Raw genomic sequence first — 22,655 nt, forward strand, 5'->3', positions numbered from 1 at the left:
ATGATTTTATATGTATGTATAGTGTTATTATTATTATAATATAACTTAGACTATTAATGTATTTAAATTTGTCAAAAAACATTGATAAATACTGGTGGTAGAGCTTTGTGCAAACTCGTCTGAATAGGTACCACCCACTGATCAGATATTCTACCGTAAAACAGCAGTACTCGGTATTTTTGTGTTCCGGTTTGAAGGGTGAGTGAACCAGTGTAATTACAGGCACAAGGGACATAACATCTCCGTTCCCAAGGTTGGTGGCGAATCGGTAATGTTAGCGATGGTTGACATTTCTTACAATGCCAATGTCTATGGGCGTTGGTGACCACTTACTATCAGGTGGCCCATATGCGCGTCCGCCTTCCTATTCTATAAAAATAAAATAAAAAATAAAGAGTATGATAAACAATAAATTAAATTGGTGGAAATAAGTAACTATGAGTTTGTTGTCGGTTTTTCTTAGTAGAAAATAGATTGCGATAGCTAGCTTTTTTTTTAATTCAATGTAAAATGTTGAATTAAATATGTATTTTTAAGAACCAATATGATTATACATTCTTTTGATTTTATACAAATTATAGGTAATACAAACTTAGGTATGCCATATACATATATTTCACATAGTAAACATGTTTATTGTGCAAACAAAACTCTTATGCTTTTGTAAATTTATAGTCCGTATTTATTTATTTAATTATAATTTATTTTATAATAAGTTGTGAAATATTTTCATTAATGTCAGTTCGTGTGTTTTGATATCTATAAAATAATGATATATAATAATATCCTGGGACATTATTCACACACGGCCATCTTGTCCTAAACTAAGCAGAGCTTGTACTACGTAAATCAGACAACCGATATACTACATATACTACTTTTCTTTTGTAAATACATATTTATATAGATAATTACACCCAGACTCTGGACAAACAGACATGTTCATGCACCCAAATGTCTGTCCTGGGTGGGAATCGAACCCAAAACCTTCGGCGTGAAAGGCATTATTATATTAAAGATACTCGTGTTAATAATAATAATTTCTCCGTACATACAACTAAGTAAAACTATATAAAAATACAAACATTCTATATAGCCAGATGTACACAGAGAAATACCGCAAGTACGTCAATAGTGTCACATTATTGTACCAACTGTGACGTTGTGAACAGTTTTGGGAAATCACGTTTACGTCAAACGTCTGAATAGCTAAATTATCAAAACAATTGCTGTGTGTTCAATATTGTATTACCTATTGTAGGTGAGCCGAGATGGCCCAGTGGTAAGAACGCGTGATCTTAACCAATGACCGTGGGTTCAAACCCGGGCAAGCACCACTGAATTTTCATGTGCTTAATTTGTCGTTATAATTCATTTCGTGCTTTACGGTGAAGGAAAACATCGTGACGAAACCTGCATGTGTCTGATTTCACTGAAATTCTGCCACACGTGTATTCCACCAACCCGCACTGGAGTAGCGCGGTGGAATAAGATCCAAACCTTCTCCCCAAAAAAAGAGAGAGGAGGCCTTTAGTCCAGAAGTGGGACATTCACAGGCTATTACGGATACGGACGGATAGGTTCATTATTCTTTAATTAGTAAATATAGTTTTTATTTAAAATGACTCAATATACATGTGGCATATTCGTGTAACAGTGGAGATCACGCTTAGGCAAACGTAGTGTAAGGCGCCCTGTGACAAGGTGGACCTACGATTTAAAAAAATTTAAAAGGCAGGCACGGGATGGATGCGGAATGCCTAAGATCGGGATGGTTGGCGTTCTATAGGGGAAGCTTTCGTCCAGTAGTGTACAGCAGAAGGCTGGAAAAAATAAATAAATAATATTCGCATACAAGCAACATCTGAAGGTTTCCTCACGATATTTTTTTTCTTGTCAAACACGAGATTATTTTTAGGTTACCACTGTCAACGAATATCTTAACAAATGTCCTCTGTAAATTGTCTCTTATATAGTTTTGGTTGTTTATATTATCAGATATATTTATAAATGTGTATTTGTCTGCAGTTGAACCTTCTACCCTCGAGAACATCATGCCAGAACTAGTGAACGGCTCAAGCTCCAGGTGGCCGAGAGACAGACGGGTATTGAGGGCACTGCTCGAGCTCAGCCGGACGGACTCAGCTCCCACTGAGCCGGAGGAAGACGTCAACGATTTGGTAAGTGATACAGTTTGGCATTTTTAATATGTTTATCAATTTTACAGCCGAGATGGTCCAGTAGTTAAAACTGACTGGATCTTAACTGATGATCGCGGTTTCAAAACCAAGGAAAGCACCATTGAATTTTCATGTGCTTGATTTTTGTTTATAATTTATCTCGAGCTAGACGGTGAAGCTAAACATCGTAAGGAAACCTGAATGCGTTTAATTTCACTGAAATTTTGTATAATATAGTGATAGTATTGTATTTTTAAATAAATATATATTCTAAAGGTTTGTTGTTCGTAAATCATTATGTTTTTGGTTATTTAGGTGAAGTTATGTCTTAGAATCGTTTTCAATGAATAGCCAATTCCTGATATTAGTGTGCTCTAGGCGCAGCTTTATAATATTTATCATTCATATAATAGTTTCAGGATTGCGCTACGTAAGAAATGTCGATGTGTTGATGATCAATAAAAAACGAAGGAAGCATTTGTGTGCATAAATAAGAAAGGTTTTTTTCTTTTGTCAGCTGTCAACAGATCAAGCTATCGAAAGCGAGGACAACAATGACGGGACTGGGGACGAACACGAAGACGCTCTGCTGTTAGACCCGAGCACGGTCCACGAGCTGGCGAGCAAGGGGGACGAGGAGGCCTTGATCGCTTTGCTGAAGGTACTCGTTTTTGCCACCGGATTGGAAGTGATCGACTCCACTCGGATACACTGGCAATGCAAGAAATATCACCAATCATTTACACCGTCGATTCGTACCATAGATAACATATATTTAAGCGAATGAGGCGAGAGTGTGTGAAGTGCAAGTGTGTGCCGCAGCGCCGGCCGGAGCTGAGCCGCGCGCCGGACGCGGCGGGCAGCACGGCGCTGCACGCCGCCGCCCGCAGCGGCCGCGCCGCCTGCGCCGCCGCCCTGCTGCGCGCCGGCGCCTCGCCCGCCGCCGCCGACTGCGACGGCTGGAGCCCGCTGCGAGCCGCCGCCTGGGCGGGCCACACCGAGGTGCGGAGCAGCCCCCCTATATAAATGCCCTCCGACACGGTTAAAACTAAAACCATGATCTATTAAATATAGTTAACGATTATATAAATATTTAAGGTCGTGGACGTTCTACTGGAACACGGATGTGACGTCGACTGTGTGGACGCGGACAACCGAACTGCTTTACGGTAATAACGTTTTCAGTGATTTTTATACAACGATATGAGACTATTCTGTAAGAACAAGAGAGACTCACCGCAGAAAACGGTCGTAAAATGTCAGAAAGTGATATGCGACATTGACCGTTATAATTATAACATTTCAATAATACTCGCGTCAAAATGGTACATCACCATAAGTCAACATTTCACGAGTGAGTAATGAAGTGAGTTAAAATCGCCCTTATAAATATCCATCTATCCAATAAATATGAAATGTCCTCATATACATAAATGAAGATGAGCCTACCTACCGTCCTCCCATCGTTTTATGTAATATCTTTCATTCCCAATAATAAGCGAATCTTGGAGCCAAATAATTGTCTCATTCGTTCCCACGTTACATAGTGACTGCCAGGCTGTGTTCTAGGAAAAATATAAAAAATACCATTTGTCACGAAGGTTCGTTTATTAGTTTTTCCTAATATACTTCGTGAGAACATTTATATGGCTTTCACGTACACACTACAGTAACTATTAGATCACCTGTCTTGCTGATAAACTAATTAATTTTTTAGATTTTTTTTTTGTTAATAAATAACATTAATCATTGTTGCGCTAAAAAGCTGACAGTGTTAGACTCTTTTGTTCGGTGTGCACGTAAAGTCCACTGTCCTGCACATCTCCCCCTTCTCGTGTGGGATTGTCCCCTTAAGTTGTCTTGATTCGAGATGAGAGTGACGGAAAAGAAAAAGACTATATTAGGGCACATCATATATCCCAGGGCCGCGGCGTGGTCCGGTCACGAAGCGGTGGTGGCGCGCCTGCTGGCGGGCGGGGCTCAGCCGGAGCGGGCCGACGCGGAGGGCCGCACGCCGCTGATGGCAGCCGCCTACATGGGCCACGCCGACATCGTTCGGCTGCTGCTGGACGCCGGGGCCGGACCTGACCACGCCGATCATGACGGTGAGCAGCTTTATTAAAATATCTGACGTTACTCTTTTGTGGAGGGACTTTCGGACGACGGTGAAGATGTTAGCCACTCAGTGTAATAACAGAATGTATATTGCCGTTCGTTTTAATTTTAGTGACGCTATCGCTAATATTATTCTATTTCGTGTTTCGCCGGCCGACCGCCGCTCACCATCCCATCATACGAATTAGAGCCACTGGGTGCCGATGAAAATTTAGAGGGAAGCGGTTGTCCGATTCGATCAAAACGGCCCGTCGACCCACTAGTATATATATAATATAAGTGTTCGGGGCGGGCGCGCGCAGGTCGCACGGCGCTGGCGGTGGCGGCGCTGTGCGGCGCGGGCGGCGCGTGCGCGGCGCTGCTGCTGGAGCGCGGCGCCGACCCCGCGCGCGCCGACCGCGACCGCGCCACGCCGCTGCTCGTCGCCGCCTTCGAGGGGCACACGTGAGTAGCGCGGCTCCGGCGACGGGCCGCTGCGATAGCGGTGACCGTACCGAGCGTTTCCCTCCAGCGAGATCTGCGAGCTGCTGCTGGAGGCGGAGGCGGACCTGGAGGCCGGCGACGGCGCGGGGCGCACGGCGCTGTGGGCGGCGGCGTCGGCCGGCCACGCCGACACCGTGCGCCTGCTGCTGTTCTGGGGCGCCTGCGTGGACTCCATGGACGCCGAGGGCCGCACCGTGCTCAGCACGGCCGCCGCGCAGGGTGAGCTTTTCATGCAGGCGCCTCTGCATTTTTATATACTTAATTTATTCTAATTTATCTCGTGCTCGACATCATCACTGTCCACTGTGCACTGGTGGTAGAGCTTTGTGCAAGCTCGTCTGGGTAGGTACCACCCACTCATCAGATATTCTACCGCAAAACAGCAGTACTTGGTATTGTTGTGTTCCGGTTTGAAGGGTGAGTGAGCCAGGGTAATTAGAGGCACAAGGGACATAACATCTTAGTTCCCAAGGTTGGTGGCGCATTTTTGATGTAAGCGATGGTTAACATTTCTTACAATGCCAATGTCTAAGGGCGTTTGGTGACCACTTAGCATCAGGTGGCACATATGCTCGTCCGCCTTCCTATTCTATAAAAAAAAAAAATGAAATTGAAAAAGCTCATCTCCTCCCTAGGAGGAGGGAGGTCTTAACTCAGCCGTGGGACATTTACATTGTTGGCTGTTACTTTACTTCAAATATTTTTCTACAGGCAACGTAGAGGTCGTGCGACAGTTACTCGACCGTGGTCTGGATGAACACCATCGTGATAACTCGGGCTGGACTCCGCTACATTATGCAGCTTTTGAAGGTATATTTAACACATTAACATAACAAACTTATATTACTTACACTCTGAATAAAGCTTTCACGATTGAAACTTACATGATTAAATAAAAAAAAAACTCAAGAAAAATCAACTTTAAATATTAACTCATAAGATATAGTTTTGCTTGCACTTTTCATCATCTCCTGAAAGTAACTAATAATGTTTTATTTTATGCAAATAGGATTACTGGTACCCATTGAAGTTTAATACTCGTTCATTGGTTATTACCTCCAATTTATACTGTGTAATGTTGTGCTTAGCTGTATATTAAGTGAGTCAGTTTAATTAAAGGCACAATATGTATATATTATATTTTTTAATAATAGAAACTAATTATTTTTCAATTTATTCTATTAATTTCCAATTCCATAGTGATACAATATTTACATGATTACAGGACACGTGGAAGTCTGCGAAGCCTTACTGGAAGCTGGGGCGAAGGTAGATGAAGCAGATAACGACGGCAAGGGTCCTCTCATGCTAGCCGCGCAGGAGGGCCATACACGACTTGTCGAAATCCTCATAGACCAATGGGGAGCCCCCGTAGACCAAAGAGCTCATGATGGAAAGACAGCTTTAAGGTATTTTTGGATGAATAAGTATTATACTTATAAATATAAAGTGATAAGTTCATATCCTGAGATATAATTATTACTTTAGTGTGCAGCGTTTTTGTTGTAGAACACTAATAACCTCACAGGTCTTTAAAATGCTTTATAATAAAATGAGCATTGCAATTATTCGTATTTATCAATTGTGCATAAACAAACATTAGACATTATTATATCATTTTCGTAACTATTCAAGTTTATGTTATTATACAACCTGTATATGGTGCCCGTCGCAGGCTGGCGGCGCTGGAGGGGCACTTCTCTAGCGTGTCGGCGCTGCAGGCGCGCGGCGCGGACGTGGACGCGCTGGACGCCGACCGGCGCTCCACGCTGTACGTGCTGGCGCTCGACAACCGCCTCGCCATGGCGCGCCAGCTGCTCGCGTGCGGCGCCAGCGTGCACAGCGGCGACACCGAGGTAGCCGACGTCACTCGTCTCCTGTAATCTTATCATGATATTACAGAAAGGAAGAGAGATAATAAGGTCTCTCCCCATCTTGTCGGTCCATCGGATTGTGAGAGATGCGACGACATGAAATACAACGAAGTCGAGACCGAGCCGTTTGTCTGTTTCAGGGCCGAACTCCACTGCACGTATCCGCGTGGCAAGGTCACACGGAGATGGTCAACATGCTCATCAAAGTCGGTGAGCCGATACTGATATCAATTTTTAAAGATACGCCGTTCTACATCTTGGAATTTCGATAGTTAAACTAATGCGGTCATATCTGGTCAATATTGTACTATAAACTAAACGAAGCGAGAACCGCTTATAGTGCGTAATACAGCGGAACAACTGCGCGTGTGTGTCAGGCGGCGCGGCGGTGGACGGGCGCGACCGCTGCGCGCGCACGGCGCTGCACGCGGCGGCGTGGCGCGGGCGCGCCGGCGTGCTGCGCGCGCTGCTGCAGCGCGGGGCCTCGCCCGCCGCCGTCTGCACGCAGGGCGCCACGCCGCTCGGTACGCACGCCGCACCGACGCCTGCTTACGCTCGGCTGCGAACTTTATCGCCTTTGCCCACCCTTATTATAAATATTTCATTACCGTTACTCGCCTGCTCGTATCCCATTCGTTTTGTATTGGAACGCAGCGGTTTATTGTTTACAAATTAATATAACAGTAAATAATAATTTTATTTGTCTAATGTCACTTAAACGAATCTATAGACTTAATAAATTATATTAAAAATAGATAGCGATTATTTAGTAATACGTTATTTTTTATCCCTGGGCCATTTGGACTCGAATTAGATTATAATCTCGTGCTTCTCAGGCATAGCCGCGCAGGAGGGACACGAGGAGTGCGTGCTGTGGCTGTTGCAGCACGGGGCTGACCCTCTGCAGGCGGATCATTGCGGTAAACTAAACTTATTTTGTACTAATATTATAAATGCGAAAGTATCTGTCTGTCTACGCTTCCACGGCTAAAAAACTAAACCGATTTTGATGATATTCGATATTTAGCAATCTTGAACCTCAAGAAAGGTCATTAGCTACTTTTTTATACCTACACCCATCCACCCATATTTTTCCGTCAAACAGTTATATAGTTATATCATTCTAACGTTACCAGTACCAGCTTCGCCCACAAATATTTAGATATATATGGATTGATTACTTGGTCGTAGGGCTTTCTGTGTTTTTGTGGAACATAATTATGAGTAAAAAATGTTATTAAATATTAATAGTGTTTGTTAAATGATAATAGATGGCGTTAGTAGTAAATTAAATCGCGATATAATTTGTTAAAATTTAATTACATAGAAGAAAGATTATTTCTAAGTCTGGCAGCATTGGCTTTAATTTGACACAATGTTAGAAGTGACGTGCTTTGGTATTGGAGTTTGTACAAAGGGGCTGGACCCCTTACTAGGTACTAGGTATGTGTAATATCGCTTTAAAGCGTGTCGGTTTTAAATATCGGATATCATATCTAGATATTGGATCGAGTCTATGGTATTCTGAAACCGAATCAGTACCAGATGATATCCGGTTTTACTGGTTTTTCCAATATTTTTGGTTTTATCCAATATAAAAAAAAATATTTGTGCTTATCGCATATGACGTATTGGTTAGTTTTTAGTTTTAAATCGATAATAAGATGGTTAAATGAGTTAATATTTATGCATTAATAGATATGTTGCTATTCTGATTTTGAAAATCGATGAAATGAACTTTCCTTCATACTATAGCGATGTTTTTTTTTATTATTATTATTATTTATTACTTATATAGAATACAATGTGAGTAATGCAGGCGTATTTAAAAGTTCATTTCTTTGTACATACATCTCTTTTAACTGTTCTCGAAAGAGCAATAGCTCGTATCTCTTTTGATCTAAATTGACTTTTAAAAATATTTGTAAAATGCCCGAAGAGCCCTTGTAGCTATAAATGCTTCGCAACAAATACGACATTTAGCTTTTTTGCCTACAAAGTTGATTTTATTTAGTAAGTAGTAGTAACAGCCTGTTAATGTCCCACTGCTGGGCTAAGGCCTCCTCTCCCTTTTGAGGAGAAGGTTTGGAGCTTATTCCACCACGCTGCTCCAATGCGGGTTGGTAGAATACACATGTGGCATAATTTCAATGAAATTAGACACATGCAGGTTTCCTCACGATGTTTTCCTTCACCGTCAAGCACGAGATGAATTATAAAAACAAATTAAGCACATGAAAATTCAGTGGTGCTTGCCCGGGTTTGAAGCCACGATCATCGGTTAAGATGCACGCGTTCTAACCACTAGGCCATATCGGCTTTTTATTTTATTATTTTAATTATTTATTTTATTTAAATAAATCCAAATTACGCTCGTATCGGGACGAGACATAATTCTTCATTTTATTAAACAAAAACATTGACCGAACTAAAAATCATTCTTTAAAATTACTTTCAATGAATATTAAAACTTGCCCTAAATACCTAATTTTCATGAAATGTTCAATACAATACGTACACTAATGAAAAAATTAATGAGTTACGAAAAACACCTAAAATTTTGAAAAAGAAAGCGAGTAATTAAATTAAACATTAAACAACGAAACTAAAAATAGATCATGAAATAATAGCAATTTCTAGAATGACACCTAAGGCCAAACAACCGTTACCAGCAAGAGTAAAAATATCATAATATCCTAAACGTGAATCGTATTTATGAATCGAATGTCTATTACCTGTATTGAAGTATCGATATTGAAATAACAATGCAGATATTAGATTCATAACCTGATAACAGATGCACTGGTGGTAGGGCTTTGTGCAAGCTCGTCTGGGTAGGTACCACCCACTCATCAGATATTCTACCGCAAAACAGCAATACTTGATATTGTTGTGTTCCGGTTTGGAGGGTGAGTGAGCCAGTGTAATTACAGGCACAAGGGACATAAAATCTTAGTTCCCAAGGTTGGTGGCGCACTGGCTATAAGCGATGGTTGAAATTTCTTACAATGCCAATGTCTAAGGGCGTTTGGTGACCACTTACCATCAGGTGGCCCATATGCTCGTTCACCTTCCTATTCTATAAAAAAATTAAAAAAATAAATACGACTCACGTTTAGGATATCTGTTGATATTTTTTAAAATATCGCATATTCGATATTTAGATATTTTTAAATGCATCAATATTGGAGTTAGATATAACAAAAAAAATATCAATATATCGGCTTTATTAAAAAAAAAACAAACGTAATGCAGCTCGAAGTTATTTAACACGTTTTAATCCTGCATATTTATTAAGCAAATTAAATTATAAATGTATAGTTTTTTGTAATTACTGTTTTATTATGCGTACCAAAATTTTTTAATGAGATTTTAAAAATGTTCGTTGTATTGTAAGTTCGATATATCGATATTTTATTAATAATCGTATTCGCGTTCGGGCGTACTCGTTTAACAATTAACAAGACGGTATACAGATTATACTGAACCGATATCAGTGAATATCCGAATATAGATATTGGATTTTGTATAAATAAAAAGACATTGTATCTATATTTGTAGCGCCCATGCCTACCCAGAACCCACCCAGATGGACATGGTTGTAGCTCTACCACGTATAAGATAAGCTGATTTATTTTAAGCATGAATGTTAATATGTTATTATAATGTTTATCTTGATGCTTTTCCAGGTCGGACCCCAGCGAAAGTAGCGTGGCGGGCCGGACACGCGAACATCTGCCGCCTGCTGGAGCGCTGGTCGGCGCCCTCCGCCCCCGCCGCGCCCGTCGCCCCCGCGCCCGTCGCCCCCGCGCCCGCCGACGACCTGCTGCGACCCGGGAGGACGGGTACGATTAGATAACGCCTGGTCCGGGTTTGCATTCTGAGTCTGACCGATAAAATTGGAATTATTCAAGATTTTTTCAGTATCAGCTCCGTTTGTTGGAGCGCATGTCGGTTTCAGCTTCTCTGTATAAATATTACTTCTCTCATATTTTTACATCCTTCCTAATATTATAAAACCGAAAATGAGTTTGTTTATCTGCTACACTTTTACTTCTTAACTACGCAACCGGTCACCATCACACACATGTGGGCGAAGCCGCGAGAGGAAACTAGTTGAGACATGTTTGAAAACTGGTTCAAAATCAAGATGATAGATCAAGTAGACTCAAACAAAAACTTATCGTATTAAAATGAAATTTATCGCGTCTATCGGCTTGGGAATCATATTTTACCGAAAATAACCGTCAAAAAACTCAGTATATACTCAAATATGTTTACTGTTTTAATTGTTACTTTTCTCCGTAGGCTCACCAGATTATAAACGTCGGAGCGTCCACAGTTCGAATTCGACCAAGTCATCGTCCAACTTGACGGGAGGATCTAATCGTTCGCACGAACAGAACGAAGAAACGCCGCTCGATAAAGTAATTACCGTTTTTAATAATTAAGCAAAGCATGTATATGTCCCACCGCTGGGCAAAGTCCTCATAAGTAATGGTTTTTGGAGCTCATTTCACCATGATAGTCCGATCGGCCATCGTGGCTCTATATAATAATAATATCTTGGGACATTATTCACACACGGCCATCTGGTCCCAAACTAAGCAGAGCTCGTACTATGGAAACCAGACAACTGATATACTACATATACTATTTTTCTTTTGTAAATGCATACTTATATAGATAATTACACCGACTCAGGACAAACAGACATGTTCATGCACACAAATGTCTGTCCTGGGTGGGAATCGAACCCCGTCGTATATATAAACAAGTATCTGTGTCCGTGCAGGCGCGCGCGCCGCCGCCGCTGTCGTTCGCGCAGCAGGTGGCGCGCTGCGGGCGCGGCCGGCGCGCCGACTGCGAGCGGGCCATCCCCGAGGACTGCGCGCTGGAGCGGGACTGCCGCCTCAGGTGACTCTCCTACCTATCAGATATTACCGGGCTTGGGCCTGTGCAAGCTCGTACTGAGTTGTATTAAAGTTCATTGACCCAGTACAATAACAGGCCTCTGGGAGGAGGTTATGATAAGCGTTAATGTAAGAAATCTATACTTACCTTGCGATTCCTTACTTTAAGTTATTAATTTAAATATATTGCATTTGTATTACATTAAAATTTAGAACGATATGAGTTTCGCGTTTGAATTAATTAGAAAAAAAAAGAAATTTTCATTAATTGGGAAGTGATTTGTCATTTGAAATATTTAAAAATCGAAGTCGACATTAAAAATTTATACAGTTGTTTACATTTCCAGAAGTTATGTTGCAAACGAGCGAGACGTCGAACTCCGCGGCTATGCGTGCGAAAGAGACAGACGACGCGAACAGAGACACGGGGCGGCCAGTCCGCTGTACGCGTCCCCGCCAAGGAGTCCCAGCGAGCCGAGGAGCCCTTCACCTTTACCTGGTGCGTGCGAGTGAGACATTCGTGCGAAAGAGATGGAATGAGAAAGAAACATATTTTTTTGTTGTCAATAAAAGTTGGTGATATCGGATACTGTCACTAACTTAAGTTGTCAATTAAAATTTCTATTTTTTTTTAATTTATATCTCCACATACTTTAAGTACGCGCCATTTTTGTATGTCTTTTTTTATTTCATTTTTTTCGTAATCAAAAAACAGATTGTCACATGTCTCCTGTATAATATGTATCCGCCATATAATCCTTTGGTTGGCTTGTCGAAAGTGTATCTGAGACACTTTTGATGTCCTTGCTAACATACGGACCAGTTTAAAGTCTTTATTCAATATAAAAGCGTTACCCTTGTTCATAGATTGTCAAAAATCTACTTCCGGTTCGGAAATAAACATCTCAGATCTGAGTCCTGAATCCTATCTAATTTGTTTTAACGGATATTTAAACTATCGGAGAGATCAACCCTAAGTATGACAATAAAATTTCAAAATGTTTCGTTTTCAGAGTCACAACCCCCCAGCCTAACAAACGTGCAGCCAACGGTGTCCGACACGCACTTCAACAGGGACACCCATATGCGAATCATACTTGGGCGTGGACGAGATAAACCGGCAGCTGAGCGGCAGGACAGGTAACGCAAATAGACAAACATATATATGATAATCATTTCTTCATGACCGATGTCGATGCTCGAGAGATACCAGTAAACATCTGGTATATTATGACAAGAATTTTCGCAAACATAAGTGCACTATATTCCCCCCCCCCCCCACTCTCATAATGTAATATCCGTCATATTATATCATATCAGATACTACGGAGAGAGTTTAGGCGCATGCGCAGGTCGCACATGCAAACAAGCACTTATGTAAACACTGAAAAAATCCATATTCCTGGTTTTTACTGAAGATAACTTATTCGAAAATCCAAAAATTATTTTGTCACCAACTCGGGGGTATAACCAGGTTTTTGATATCTGCATCTGCATTATTACTTGCTTTAGTTCGACGGGCCGGTTTGCGTGGTTGGTAGATACTTGCCTTTCACGCTGAAGGTTGTGGGTTCGATTCCCACCCAGGACAGACATTTGTCTGCATGAACACGTCTGTTTGTCCTGAGTCTGGGTGTAATTATCTATATAAGTATGTATTTACAAAAAGAAAAGTAGTATATGTAGTATTTCAGTTGCCTGCTTACGAGCTCTGCTTAGTTTGGGATCAGGGATCAGATGGCCGTGTGTGAATAATGTCCCAGGATTATAGTCTACTAATGAGACATAAGAACGTAACGTTTGTTAGTAAACTCCGAGCTAACTGCTGAGCGACAGCAATGATATCTTCTACTTTTTTTTTTATAGAATAGGAAGGTGGACGAGCATATGGGCCACCTGATGGTAAGTGGTCACCAAAAGCCCTTAGACATTGGCATTGTAAGAAATGTCAACCATCGCTTATAGCCAATGCGCCACCAACCTTGGGAACTAAGATTTTATGTCCCTTGTGCCTGTAATTACACCGGCTCACTCACCCTTCAAACCGGAACACAACAATATCAAGTATTGCTGTTTTGCGGTAGAATATCTGATGAGTGGGTGGTACCTACCCAGACGAGCTTGCACAAAGCCCTACCACCACCTACTTATATAGTAATGTTCTTAGCATTGGCAACTAAATATATCCAGCTTATTGTTAACCTAGTATATATATATATTGCATTATATATGTGTCTAAACGAATGTGAACAAATAACTGTCTGTAACTCAAAGGTCGTATGTCGCATGAATGTTTGCATAAATAATTTAAACGATTTAATAATTTAAACATATTTATAAAATTTGCTTATTTATTATTTAGGGGTTTATATACTATATAGGGGTTAAACTGCGAGAAGTAGATAGTTTATATAATACGGATAGTGTATTTTTTTATTTGATTGTTTCAATCTCATAAATTAAAAATATTTTGACGTTAAATAATATATTTATATATGAAGGTTTTGATGAATTGTAATAGTACAATACGATATTAAGCCGAGATGGCCCTGTGGTAAGAACGCGTGAATCTTAACCGATGATCGTGGGTTCAAACCCGGGCAAGCACCACTGAATTTTCATGTGCTTAATTTGTGATTATAATTCATCTCGTGCTTTACGGTGAAGAAAAACATCGTGAGGAAACCTGCATGTGTCTAATTTCACTGAAATTCTGCCACATGTGAATTCTACCAACACGCATTGGAGCAGCGTGGTGGAATAAGCTCCAAACCTTCTCCTCAAAAAGAGGAGAGGAGGCCTTTAGCCCAGCAGTGGGACATTCACAGGCTATTAAGTTATTATGATCTAAATATCAAAGTATACTTCATTATGATAAGAATGTTGAGTAGGAGAACCGGCAATTAATTCAATAATTTTTTTTTTATAACTGATATTAGCATATATATATATATATATATATATATTTTAATCTGAATGAATATTGCTTAAGGGTTCCAGCTTAGCATTAAGGTCTTGAAAATTATATATAAATGGGATGAAGATTAAATTTTGGAAAACAGAGCTATGATAATTGTTCTTTAGCAATTCTGAATTAAGACGCGAGTGAAGTCGCTGGTAAAACGTGTCCTTGTATATAAATGATATTTATTTTGAATATATTTTTATTTTTCTTGTAAATATATATGTAGCGAGGTGGTATTCTCGACGCGGATCGCGTACAAACGAATGATCGGCAGTCTGGGGAGAGCGAGAGGCAGGATATTTAAACAAACGTGAGTGAAAAGGACGGGTTATCGTTAAAAATTATGCAGTGGTATTTTTATAGTTTGTTAAAAAACTAAGCATTGATATTTTTTTTCAATAAATATAATTATCGTCCGCCATTTTGAATTTTAAGTGGCGTCAAATTTCGTATTAAGTCATGCGATTTTAAACTTTAAATATATGTAATAGAGTTCGAATTATATGTTTCTTTATCGTCTTATTAAGTATTTTTATAATTTAGTCAAAGATGATTGTAAGTAGCTTTTAAACTACTATAAAAAGACCACAGCAGTAATTATTTGTTTGAGTAACTGCAAAAGTCGGCTGGTATATGCTGTAACAAAGTTACACACATTCATTCTATATCACCATCTAATCATGCTGAATATTCCTTATATATATAATTATAATATTTTTATATTAGAAATATGAATAGCCGAGATGGCCCAGTGGTAAGAACGCGTGAATCTTAACCGATGATCGTGGGTTCCAACCCAAGCGAGCACCTCTGAATTTTCGTGTGCTTAATTTGTGATTATAATTCATCTTATGTTTGACGGTGAAGGAAAACATCGTGAGGAAACCTGCATGTGTCTAATTTCACTGTAATTCTGCCAAGTGTATTCCACCAAATCGCATTGGAGCAGCGTGGTGGAATAAGCTCCAAACCATCTCCTCAAAAAGGGAGAAGAGGCCTTTAGCCCAGCTGTGGGACATTCACAGGCTGTTACTGTCTTTTTATTTATATATAATTACTATAAAGATAATATAGTATTACCGTGAACATATATATGCGTAGAAGCCATGTATAAATTTTTTCATATGACTTTGACATTGGCTCACACCCTTCGAATCGGAACACAATAATACTGGTCTTACCTATCCAGAGGAAATTGCTCAAAGACAGTTGCACTAATAGAAGCCATATCTATCTATATCATATAATCTGGAGAGTTCAAAATATATATTTATATATAACATTACGTGTAATCATTATAAGGGCGTTCAGCGGGTGAATTAAACACTGCTCTCTCTTTCATTCATAATTAATTTGACATTCGAGAGAAGAAGACACAGCATCGTTAAACTGATCACCCTCAACGATATCAATAAGTAAATTGTATATATTTAGTTATAAGTATATGTAAATAACATGCTTTTCATATACATTATAATATGCTTAGCTTATTAATTTACTAACAAATAAGCAATTGTTTTTTTTCTGTTGCCACTACAGTTTAAATATTATTTGTAAAAGGAATTTACTTAAAAACGTAATCAGTGATATTATGTAAGAACTCATTTCATTCACTCGTGAAATGTTGTCCGACTTATGGTGATACTGGTGGTAGGGCTTTGTGCAAGCTCGTCTGGGTAGGTACCACCCACTCATCAGATATTCTACCGCAAAACAGCAATACTTGATATTGTTGTGTTCCGGTTTGAAGGGTGAGTGAGCCGGTGTAATTACAGGCACAAGGGACATAAAATCTTAGTTCCCAAGGTTGGTGGCGCATTGGCTATGTAAGCGATGGTTGACATTTCTTACAATGCCAATGTCTAAGGGCGTTTTTCGACCACTTACCATCAGGTGGCCCAAATGCTCGTCCGCCTTCCTATTCTATATAAAAAAAATACTATTTTGATGCGTAACTTTATTATTATAACGGTCAATGTCGCATATCACTTTCTGACATTTCACGAGCGTTTTCTGCGGCGAGTTGAGTTTGTCCTTACAGAATAGCTCTAGAGATGTTTTTAAGTCATTTATTTTTCTTAATAGATTTTTATTATCCAATACCAATTAATATGTATATATGAGAATCTTGTGTCAGAATTTTGATCCATTTCCAAGCAATCGATTAGGCTAACATTTTCGTAACACTTAGTACTGATGACAAAAGAAAATAGTAAACTAAATTAAATTATTTTAATAAAAGTTTAGTTGAGTTTATTTTTCGGTGAGTAGGTCACAAGTTATTACTAAAGTATTAAGAATATACATATATATATATGTATATATTCACTCACCATTCAAACCGACAGCAAAAAAATGTATGGCATTTGAATAGTTAATAAGTGGATAGTAGCCGGCTTGGCTACAACACAAAACCCAATATACAAATCCTTACACCCGATATTGCCTGTATGTTTAACTGGCTTGAATCAGCTGCTAGGCGGCACCTTTGATGTGTCTGCTATCATGCAATGATTTCCTAAAACTAGCAAATTTCACAGACCTGTGACCACATGTCATGTGTCCGTTGTCTTCCTTGAAGCGCTGTTATTGGTTTTTATAATTTAATTTTTTTATAAAAATAAATAAACTTTGGTGGTAATGGTATGGTAGTGGTGGTCGGTTTGCATGCACTATCAGTTTTATGTGTGTGGTATTTATAATGATGATGAAGACGATGGTGTCCTCTTTACTGATGTCGGTCACGGCGGCCATTCTCAAAGGAGACAAGTCAACTGCGCATGATGTATTGTGGTGCACAAGAGTTTGCGCATACAGAAATGCACTCTCTATTACTCTCATAATCCGATTTAACGGTAATACTATACGATCGGATAGCTTAGGCGCAGAATCAACGGCTCAACGGCAGTTCTTATACGCCCGTTTTTAATTTCTCCTTAAAAACGGGAGTATAAGAACCAACAATTTGACCCTGGGCCCAGTACCAGGATATCTCCGTTATATTTTGCTATTTAACCCCTTCTAACTTTTAATTAATAATAATAATAACCAAATAATAATAATAACCAAAGGCACAAATATTTAAGTCGTTGGGAATTTGTTAAATAAAAAAAAAAAGTTTTTTAAATAACCGTCATTGTTATGGATACAGTACTACAACGTTTTAACAATAGAATATTACGTCTATCAATGAAGATGAAAAAAAAATTGACGTTAGCATAACATCCGAGCATTTTATTTAAACAAATTAAAATACTCTGTTTTTTTTTTCTTTGTTGTTGTTATATTTGTATGTATGTATATTTTTGATTATTAATTACCGCCTTCACGGATTTCTGCTTAGCCTAATGGTTGACTGGTAGAGAATGCCTTCAAGCATTAAGTCCGCCTTTTGTCCTACCCAATGTGGTAGTCAAAAAAGTTTTAAATAAATAAAAATAAAATACAGTCCGCCATATTGTAGTTTGGTGACGTCATCAAGTTATATTAGGACTTATATTCGTATGCGCACATCAATGACGCAATAACTTATCATGAAGTATTTCACAAGAACTATTACAGCGTTGAATAAATTCAAAACTACCGCCGATTCAGAATGTAGATTTCACAAGAGCAAGAAACTAGGAAGTTACTCTTCCTTTATTCAAATTATATATATCGATTATATATTTTCAATGATCTCATATTGATCATTTTTCTTTGTTCACAGTAAGAACAAGAGGAATGGCATCGTGACAAACCCAGCGATGCGTCTAGTCGCTAACGTTAGAAACGGGCTTGGTAAGTTTTTTTATATAGTATAGGTAAGCGGACGAGCATATGGATCATCTGATGGTAAGTGGTCACCAACACCATAGTCACATATTACATCGCCAATGCGCCACCAACCTTGGGAACTAGCTTATGTCCCATGTGTCTGTAATTACACTGGCTCACTCACCGTTCACTGTGGTGTGAAATACACCAATACCAAGTAAATGTCACTTTATATAATACTGTTTATGAATACTAATATTATAAATGAATGAATTTACTTCTTTGTTACGCTTTCAGGTATTAAGTACTTCATTCATTATCATGAGATTTTTAAATATACGTCATCAGGTGTACATTAGACATAGACTAAAGTATTATATTACGATTAAACATCTGTTTTTATATAAATCAATTGCCATGTATGTTGTTGAACGGTATAGAATGTGATTTGTGGGAGCGACATCTAGCGGCGAGACAATAAAGTCGATGGATAGACTCGTCAATTCACAAATATATGTGTATATCAACATCAGTTGTTGTATATACATATATAGGACTGCTTTTGCCCACCAGTTGAGTGGGGAAAAGTATATGTCCATTCTCGGGGCTCAAGTTTGCTTCATATTTTTTTTTTTTTCAAAATCGGTTCAGTGGTTTAGTCGTGAAAGCGTAACAGACAGACATAGTAAATTACTCCTTTATAATATTAGTACAAATAAATATATAAGATTACACATATAACGACCGAACAAAAGCCAAGATGGCCTAGTGGTTAGAACGCGTGAATCTTAACCGATGATCGTGGGTTCAAATCCGGGCAAGCACCACTGAATTTTTATGTGCTTAATTTGTGATTATAATTCATCTCGTGCTTTACCGTGAAGGAAAACATCGTGAAGAAACGTGCATGTGTCTAATTTCACTGAAATTCTGCCACATGTGTATTCTACCAAATCGCACTGTAGCAGCGTGGTGGAATAAGCTCCAAACCTTCTCCTCAAAAAGGGAGAGGAGGCCTTTAGCCCGGCAGTGGGACATTCACATTTCAATTCGCAATTCACAAATATTCGCACATTGAAGGTGGAAATTTATCAGGGCTTATACTCATTGACGTGCTAGGGTTTATGGGTGAAGCTGACCACTGACCATCAAAGACCATTTGCTCGTAAGCCTTAATTTTATAACGAAATAAAATAAAAAACAACACTAACAGTTATATTAATCTTTTTACATCTTAACAGATAATGCAGCGGCAAATATCCGTCGTACGGGCGTCGCGTTGGCCGCCAGCGCCAGCTCGGCCAACCCAGCCGTCAAAACCAACGCGTTCCAGTGGAGGAAAGAGACGCCGTTATAAATACACTGCGAAGACAGGGACGGTAGACATTGCAATACATGTCTGTGTTTCTACATTGTTTTCATATTGATATTTGCTAAAAGCAACACCAGCGAGATGTGGCTTATATAATCGAGTTGCATAACGTCTATATAGAATCGATTTTTTTTTTTTTGTAATAGAACAAATCATAATTTTGCTAACAATTCTGCGATTAAAATACGTAAATATACACTCTAAGGTACAATTTATATAACCGTATAACACAGGATCGATTATATTTTTTAATATGAGTCATTAATTATTATTAAATTCATGATTATGTTAACGTTTCTACGATTAAAATACGTAATTATACATTCATAGATGTAGTCGGAAACGACGTCATAATCGAGACGAAATATCGAATAGGAATCGATTATTTTTTAAATATCGAATATCATTTTGACAGATTATATTACTACTCCGAAGATCTAAATCTTCATTACTCTGTATTATTTAATCTGTGTACTGATTTTGGATCCTCAGACCAGGCTGTTGAACAAAAAAAATAGCTCGATAATATTTTGGTCACATACGTATAAAATAAGCGGGTGATGAGTTGCTATGCTTTTTATGGCAGGCGCTAACAACAAGAATATAACGGTTTTATTTTCGCCGTATATATTCGATATACTGCAACGGAATTTTTATGTCGAGGCATTAGACAGAGACAAAAAACGTTTGCTGCAAGGCTCGATGTGTGTTTTCGGTTCTAAGTTGCAAAGACGTATCAACAAATGTATATCTATCTCTGTTTAAATAATCAATCGTCAGTCGCTTTAGATAATTTAAAAGCACTCATCGTTCTCCCTCTCCCTTATGTGAATTGATTATTTAAGAAAGGAATAAATATATGTCATTCTTATGTTTTTCAAATTCACAGTTATTTCAAGTTTTACAAATCGTATTTTGTTAGAATAATATGTTATGCAACAGCGATTCTATTGTAGCGTCAGAAAAATAATTGGAAGCATTTAATCATTAGATTTGTTTGATTGGAATATTTTTAATACAAGACTTCAGCGTTCAATTAAGCACTAAAATTGATAGCGCTGCTGACAGGCGTCAACTGTCGTCATCCTACCTGTATGATCCATTCCAGAATTTAGAACTGTATATTTGAATAATATATCTCCTTATATAAAAAAAAAAATGAATCTCACTCCACGTGATATTTTCACGAAATAACTTCATTTAGTAATTAACGTGATAAAAAAGAACTTATTTGAAGTGGTGGCTTTCGGTAAAAAAACGGATCCCATTCAAAAAATCATGGTCACATTGCTCAGAATTCCAACCAAAAATATTACAAGTTATGCGATTGAATTGCAAATTCAATATATAATCCTAACTTGGAATAATCCCTTACGTTCAAGTAAACTTAACTCTTAGTTATTGGAGAAAATAAGTATATTAATAATTTCTTACAAGGAGGCTTTATTCAATCTCAATAAACTTATTTCACCCATATCTGGTAACGCATAATTAAAAAACTACAAAAAAATTACAAGGCATTTATTGTTTAATATGATTGTAATTTAAAAATACTAAAAGAAAGTAACAATGTATGTATTCAATTAAAAATATAACCCCCTATATACAAACGGACGCACCTATACTGTTCAAATTGCCGGTTGGCGTGGTTGGTAGATACTTGCCTTTCACGCCGATGGTTGTGGGTTCGATTCCCACCCAGGACAGACATTTGTGTGCATGAACATGTCTGTTTGTCCTGAGTCGGTGTAATTATCTATATAAGTATGTATTTACAAAAGAAAATAGTATATCAGTTGTCTGATTTCCATAGTACGAGCTCTGCTTAGTTTGGGATCAGATGGCCGTCTGTGAATAATGTCCCAGGATATTATATAATCCAATCTTAAATCTGACGTTTACCCGGAGAAATACTATGTCTAGAAATGTCTAGTGCCTACAACTGGCTAATAGTTAAATGCCATTCAGTGGCATTTATAAGACTATATAAGACTCGACAGTCTCGGCCGAGTTTTACTATCGTATAATTATTATACGTAATTTTATTATTTAATAAATTAAAGGCGTTTCACCTCATGTACCTAAAACAAGTAATTTAAGAGCTAAATTGCTAAAGATATATTAAAGCACGCCTTATAATCCATTTTATCGGTAAAGTTGTATTTTTAGAATTATCTAAAAATTATATAAATTATAAGTAATCGTGTATGATTTATTGCAATTTAATTTATACAATATTTAAACAATTTTAATTTTAGCAAATATGTTATATAACTCATTATGATAAATACATTCTAGCTTATTGGTGGATTGACAGAAAGGTCAGAAAAATATAAGCGATTTTTGACAACAATAATTATAATATTTAAAGGACACATGCTTCAAAATGGCTGTCAAATTTCTTCCCTAGAGATTTTTATCAAAATTTTGACATTCATTTGACATTTTTGTCATAATTTTTGTTTAAAATTTGTATAAATTGAATCGAAATAAATTATACGAATTATACATCGTTATACTATACGTATAATTTAGACATTGTATAATATATCCTTTAACTAACCTACTACTCGTTCCAGTAAAATGTAATCAATGAAATATATATTTTATTATCATCGTATAACCAAATTGTGACAAATCATTTATTTAATAATACTTTAGCAAGTTAAATAAATAATAACAAGCTTTTATTTAATCTGTGTACTGAAATAAATTAAATATAATTTAGTATATATTACATATAGACTTTATTTGTCACAGGTACTATATACTATGTTATGTATATATATATATATATATATATATATATACTATGGTGTTAAAAACTATACATATATATATATTTTTTTTGAATTGTAAATCGGTTGCGTGGTTTAAATTCCTTTGTAAGATTTGCCCCACACATGCAATCAAGTCAAGTTAAATAAAAGCTTGTAGATGTACAATAAAAATATATAATGTTGCCAACTAATTCTAAAAAAGAACTACTAAACTTTA

General features: G+C 38.0%; 1 protein-coding gene across 1 annotated transcript in view; it reads left to right on the forward strand.

Annotated features, from left to right (window-relative positions):
* The window catches only part of LOC126778777 (ankyrin repeat domain-containing protein 50), a 63,390-nt gene extending 40,971 nt beyond the window's left edge, over window positions 1-22,419 (forward strand). The window contains exons 19-39 of the mRNA XM_050502416.1: window positions 2,029-2,180; window positions 2,698-2,841; window positions 3,003-3,182; window positions 3,279-3,349; window positions 4,104-4,285; window positions 4,598-4,739; window positions 4,807-4,997; window positions 5,490-5,588; window positions 6,004-6,187; window positions 6,454-6,634; window positions 6,793-6,862; window positions 7,030-7,176; window positions 7,489-7,572; window positions 10,342-10,497; window positions 10,961-11,079; window positions 11,448-11,569; window positions 11,913-12,064; window positions 12,579-12,705; window positions 14,757-14,840; window positions 18,240-18,310; window positions 19,528-22,419. Of these exons, the coding sequence (XP_050358373.1) occupies window positions 2,029-2,180; window positions 2,698-2,841; window positions 3,003-3,182; window positions 3,279-3,349; window positions 4,104-4,285; window positions 4,598-4,739; window positions 4,807-4,997; window positions 5,490-5,588; window positions 6,004-6,187; window positions 6,454-6,634; window positions 6,793-6,862; window positions 7,030-7,176; window positions 7,489-7,572; window positions 10,342-10,497; window positions 10,961-11,079; window positions 11,448-11,569; window positions 11,913-12,064; window positions 12,579-12,705; window positions 14,757-14,840; window positions 18,240-18,310; window positions 19,528-19,643 (2,774 nt within the window). The 3' untranslated portion in view covers window positions 19,644-22,419. The remainder of the gene's footprint in view (window positions 1-2,028; window positions 2,181-2,697; window positions 2,842-3,002; window positions 3,183-3,278; window positions 3,350-4,103; window positions 4,286-4,597; window positions 4,740-4,806; window positions 4,998-5,489; window positions 5,589-6,003; window positions 6,188-6,453; window positions 6,635-6,792; window positions 6,863-7,029; window positions 7,177-7,488; window positions 7,573-10,341; window positions 10,498-10,960; window positions 11,080-11,447; window positions 11,570-11,912; window positions 12,065-12,578; window positions 12,706-14,756; window positions 14,841-18,239; window positions 18,311-19,527) is intronic.
* Window positions 22,420-22,655: the final 236 nt, after the last annotated feature.

The sequence above is a fragment of the Nymphalis io genome, chromosome 27 (assembly GCF_905147045.1).
Source record: "Nymphalis io chromosome 27, ilAglIoxx1.1, whole genome shotgun sequence".
Lineage (NCBI taxonomy): Eukaryota > Metazoa > Arthropoda > Insecta > Lepidoptera > Nymphalidae > Nymphalis > Nymphalis io.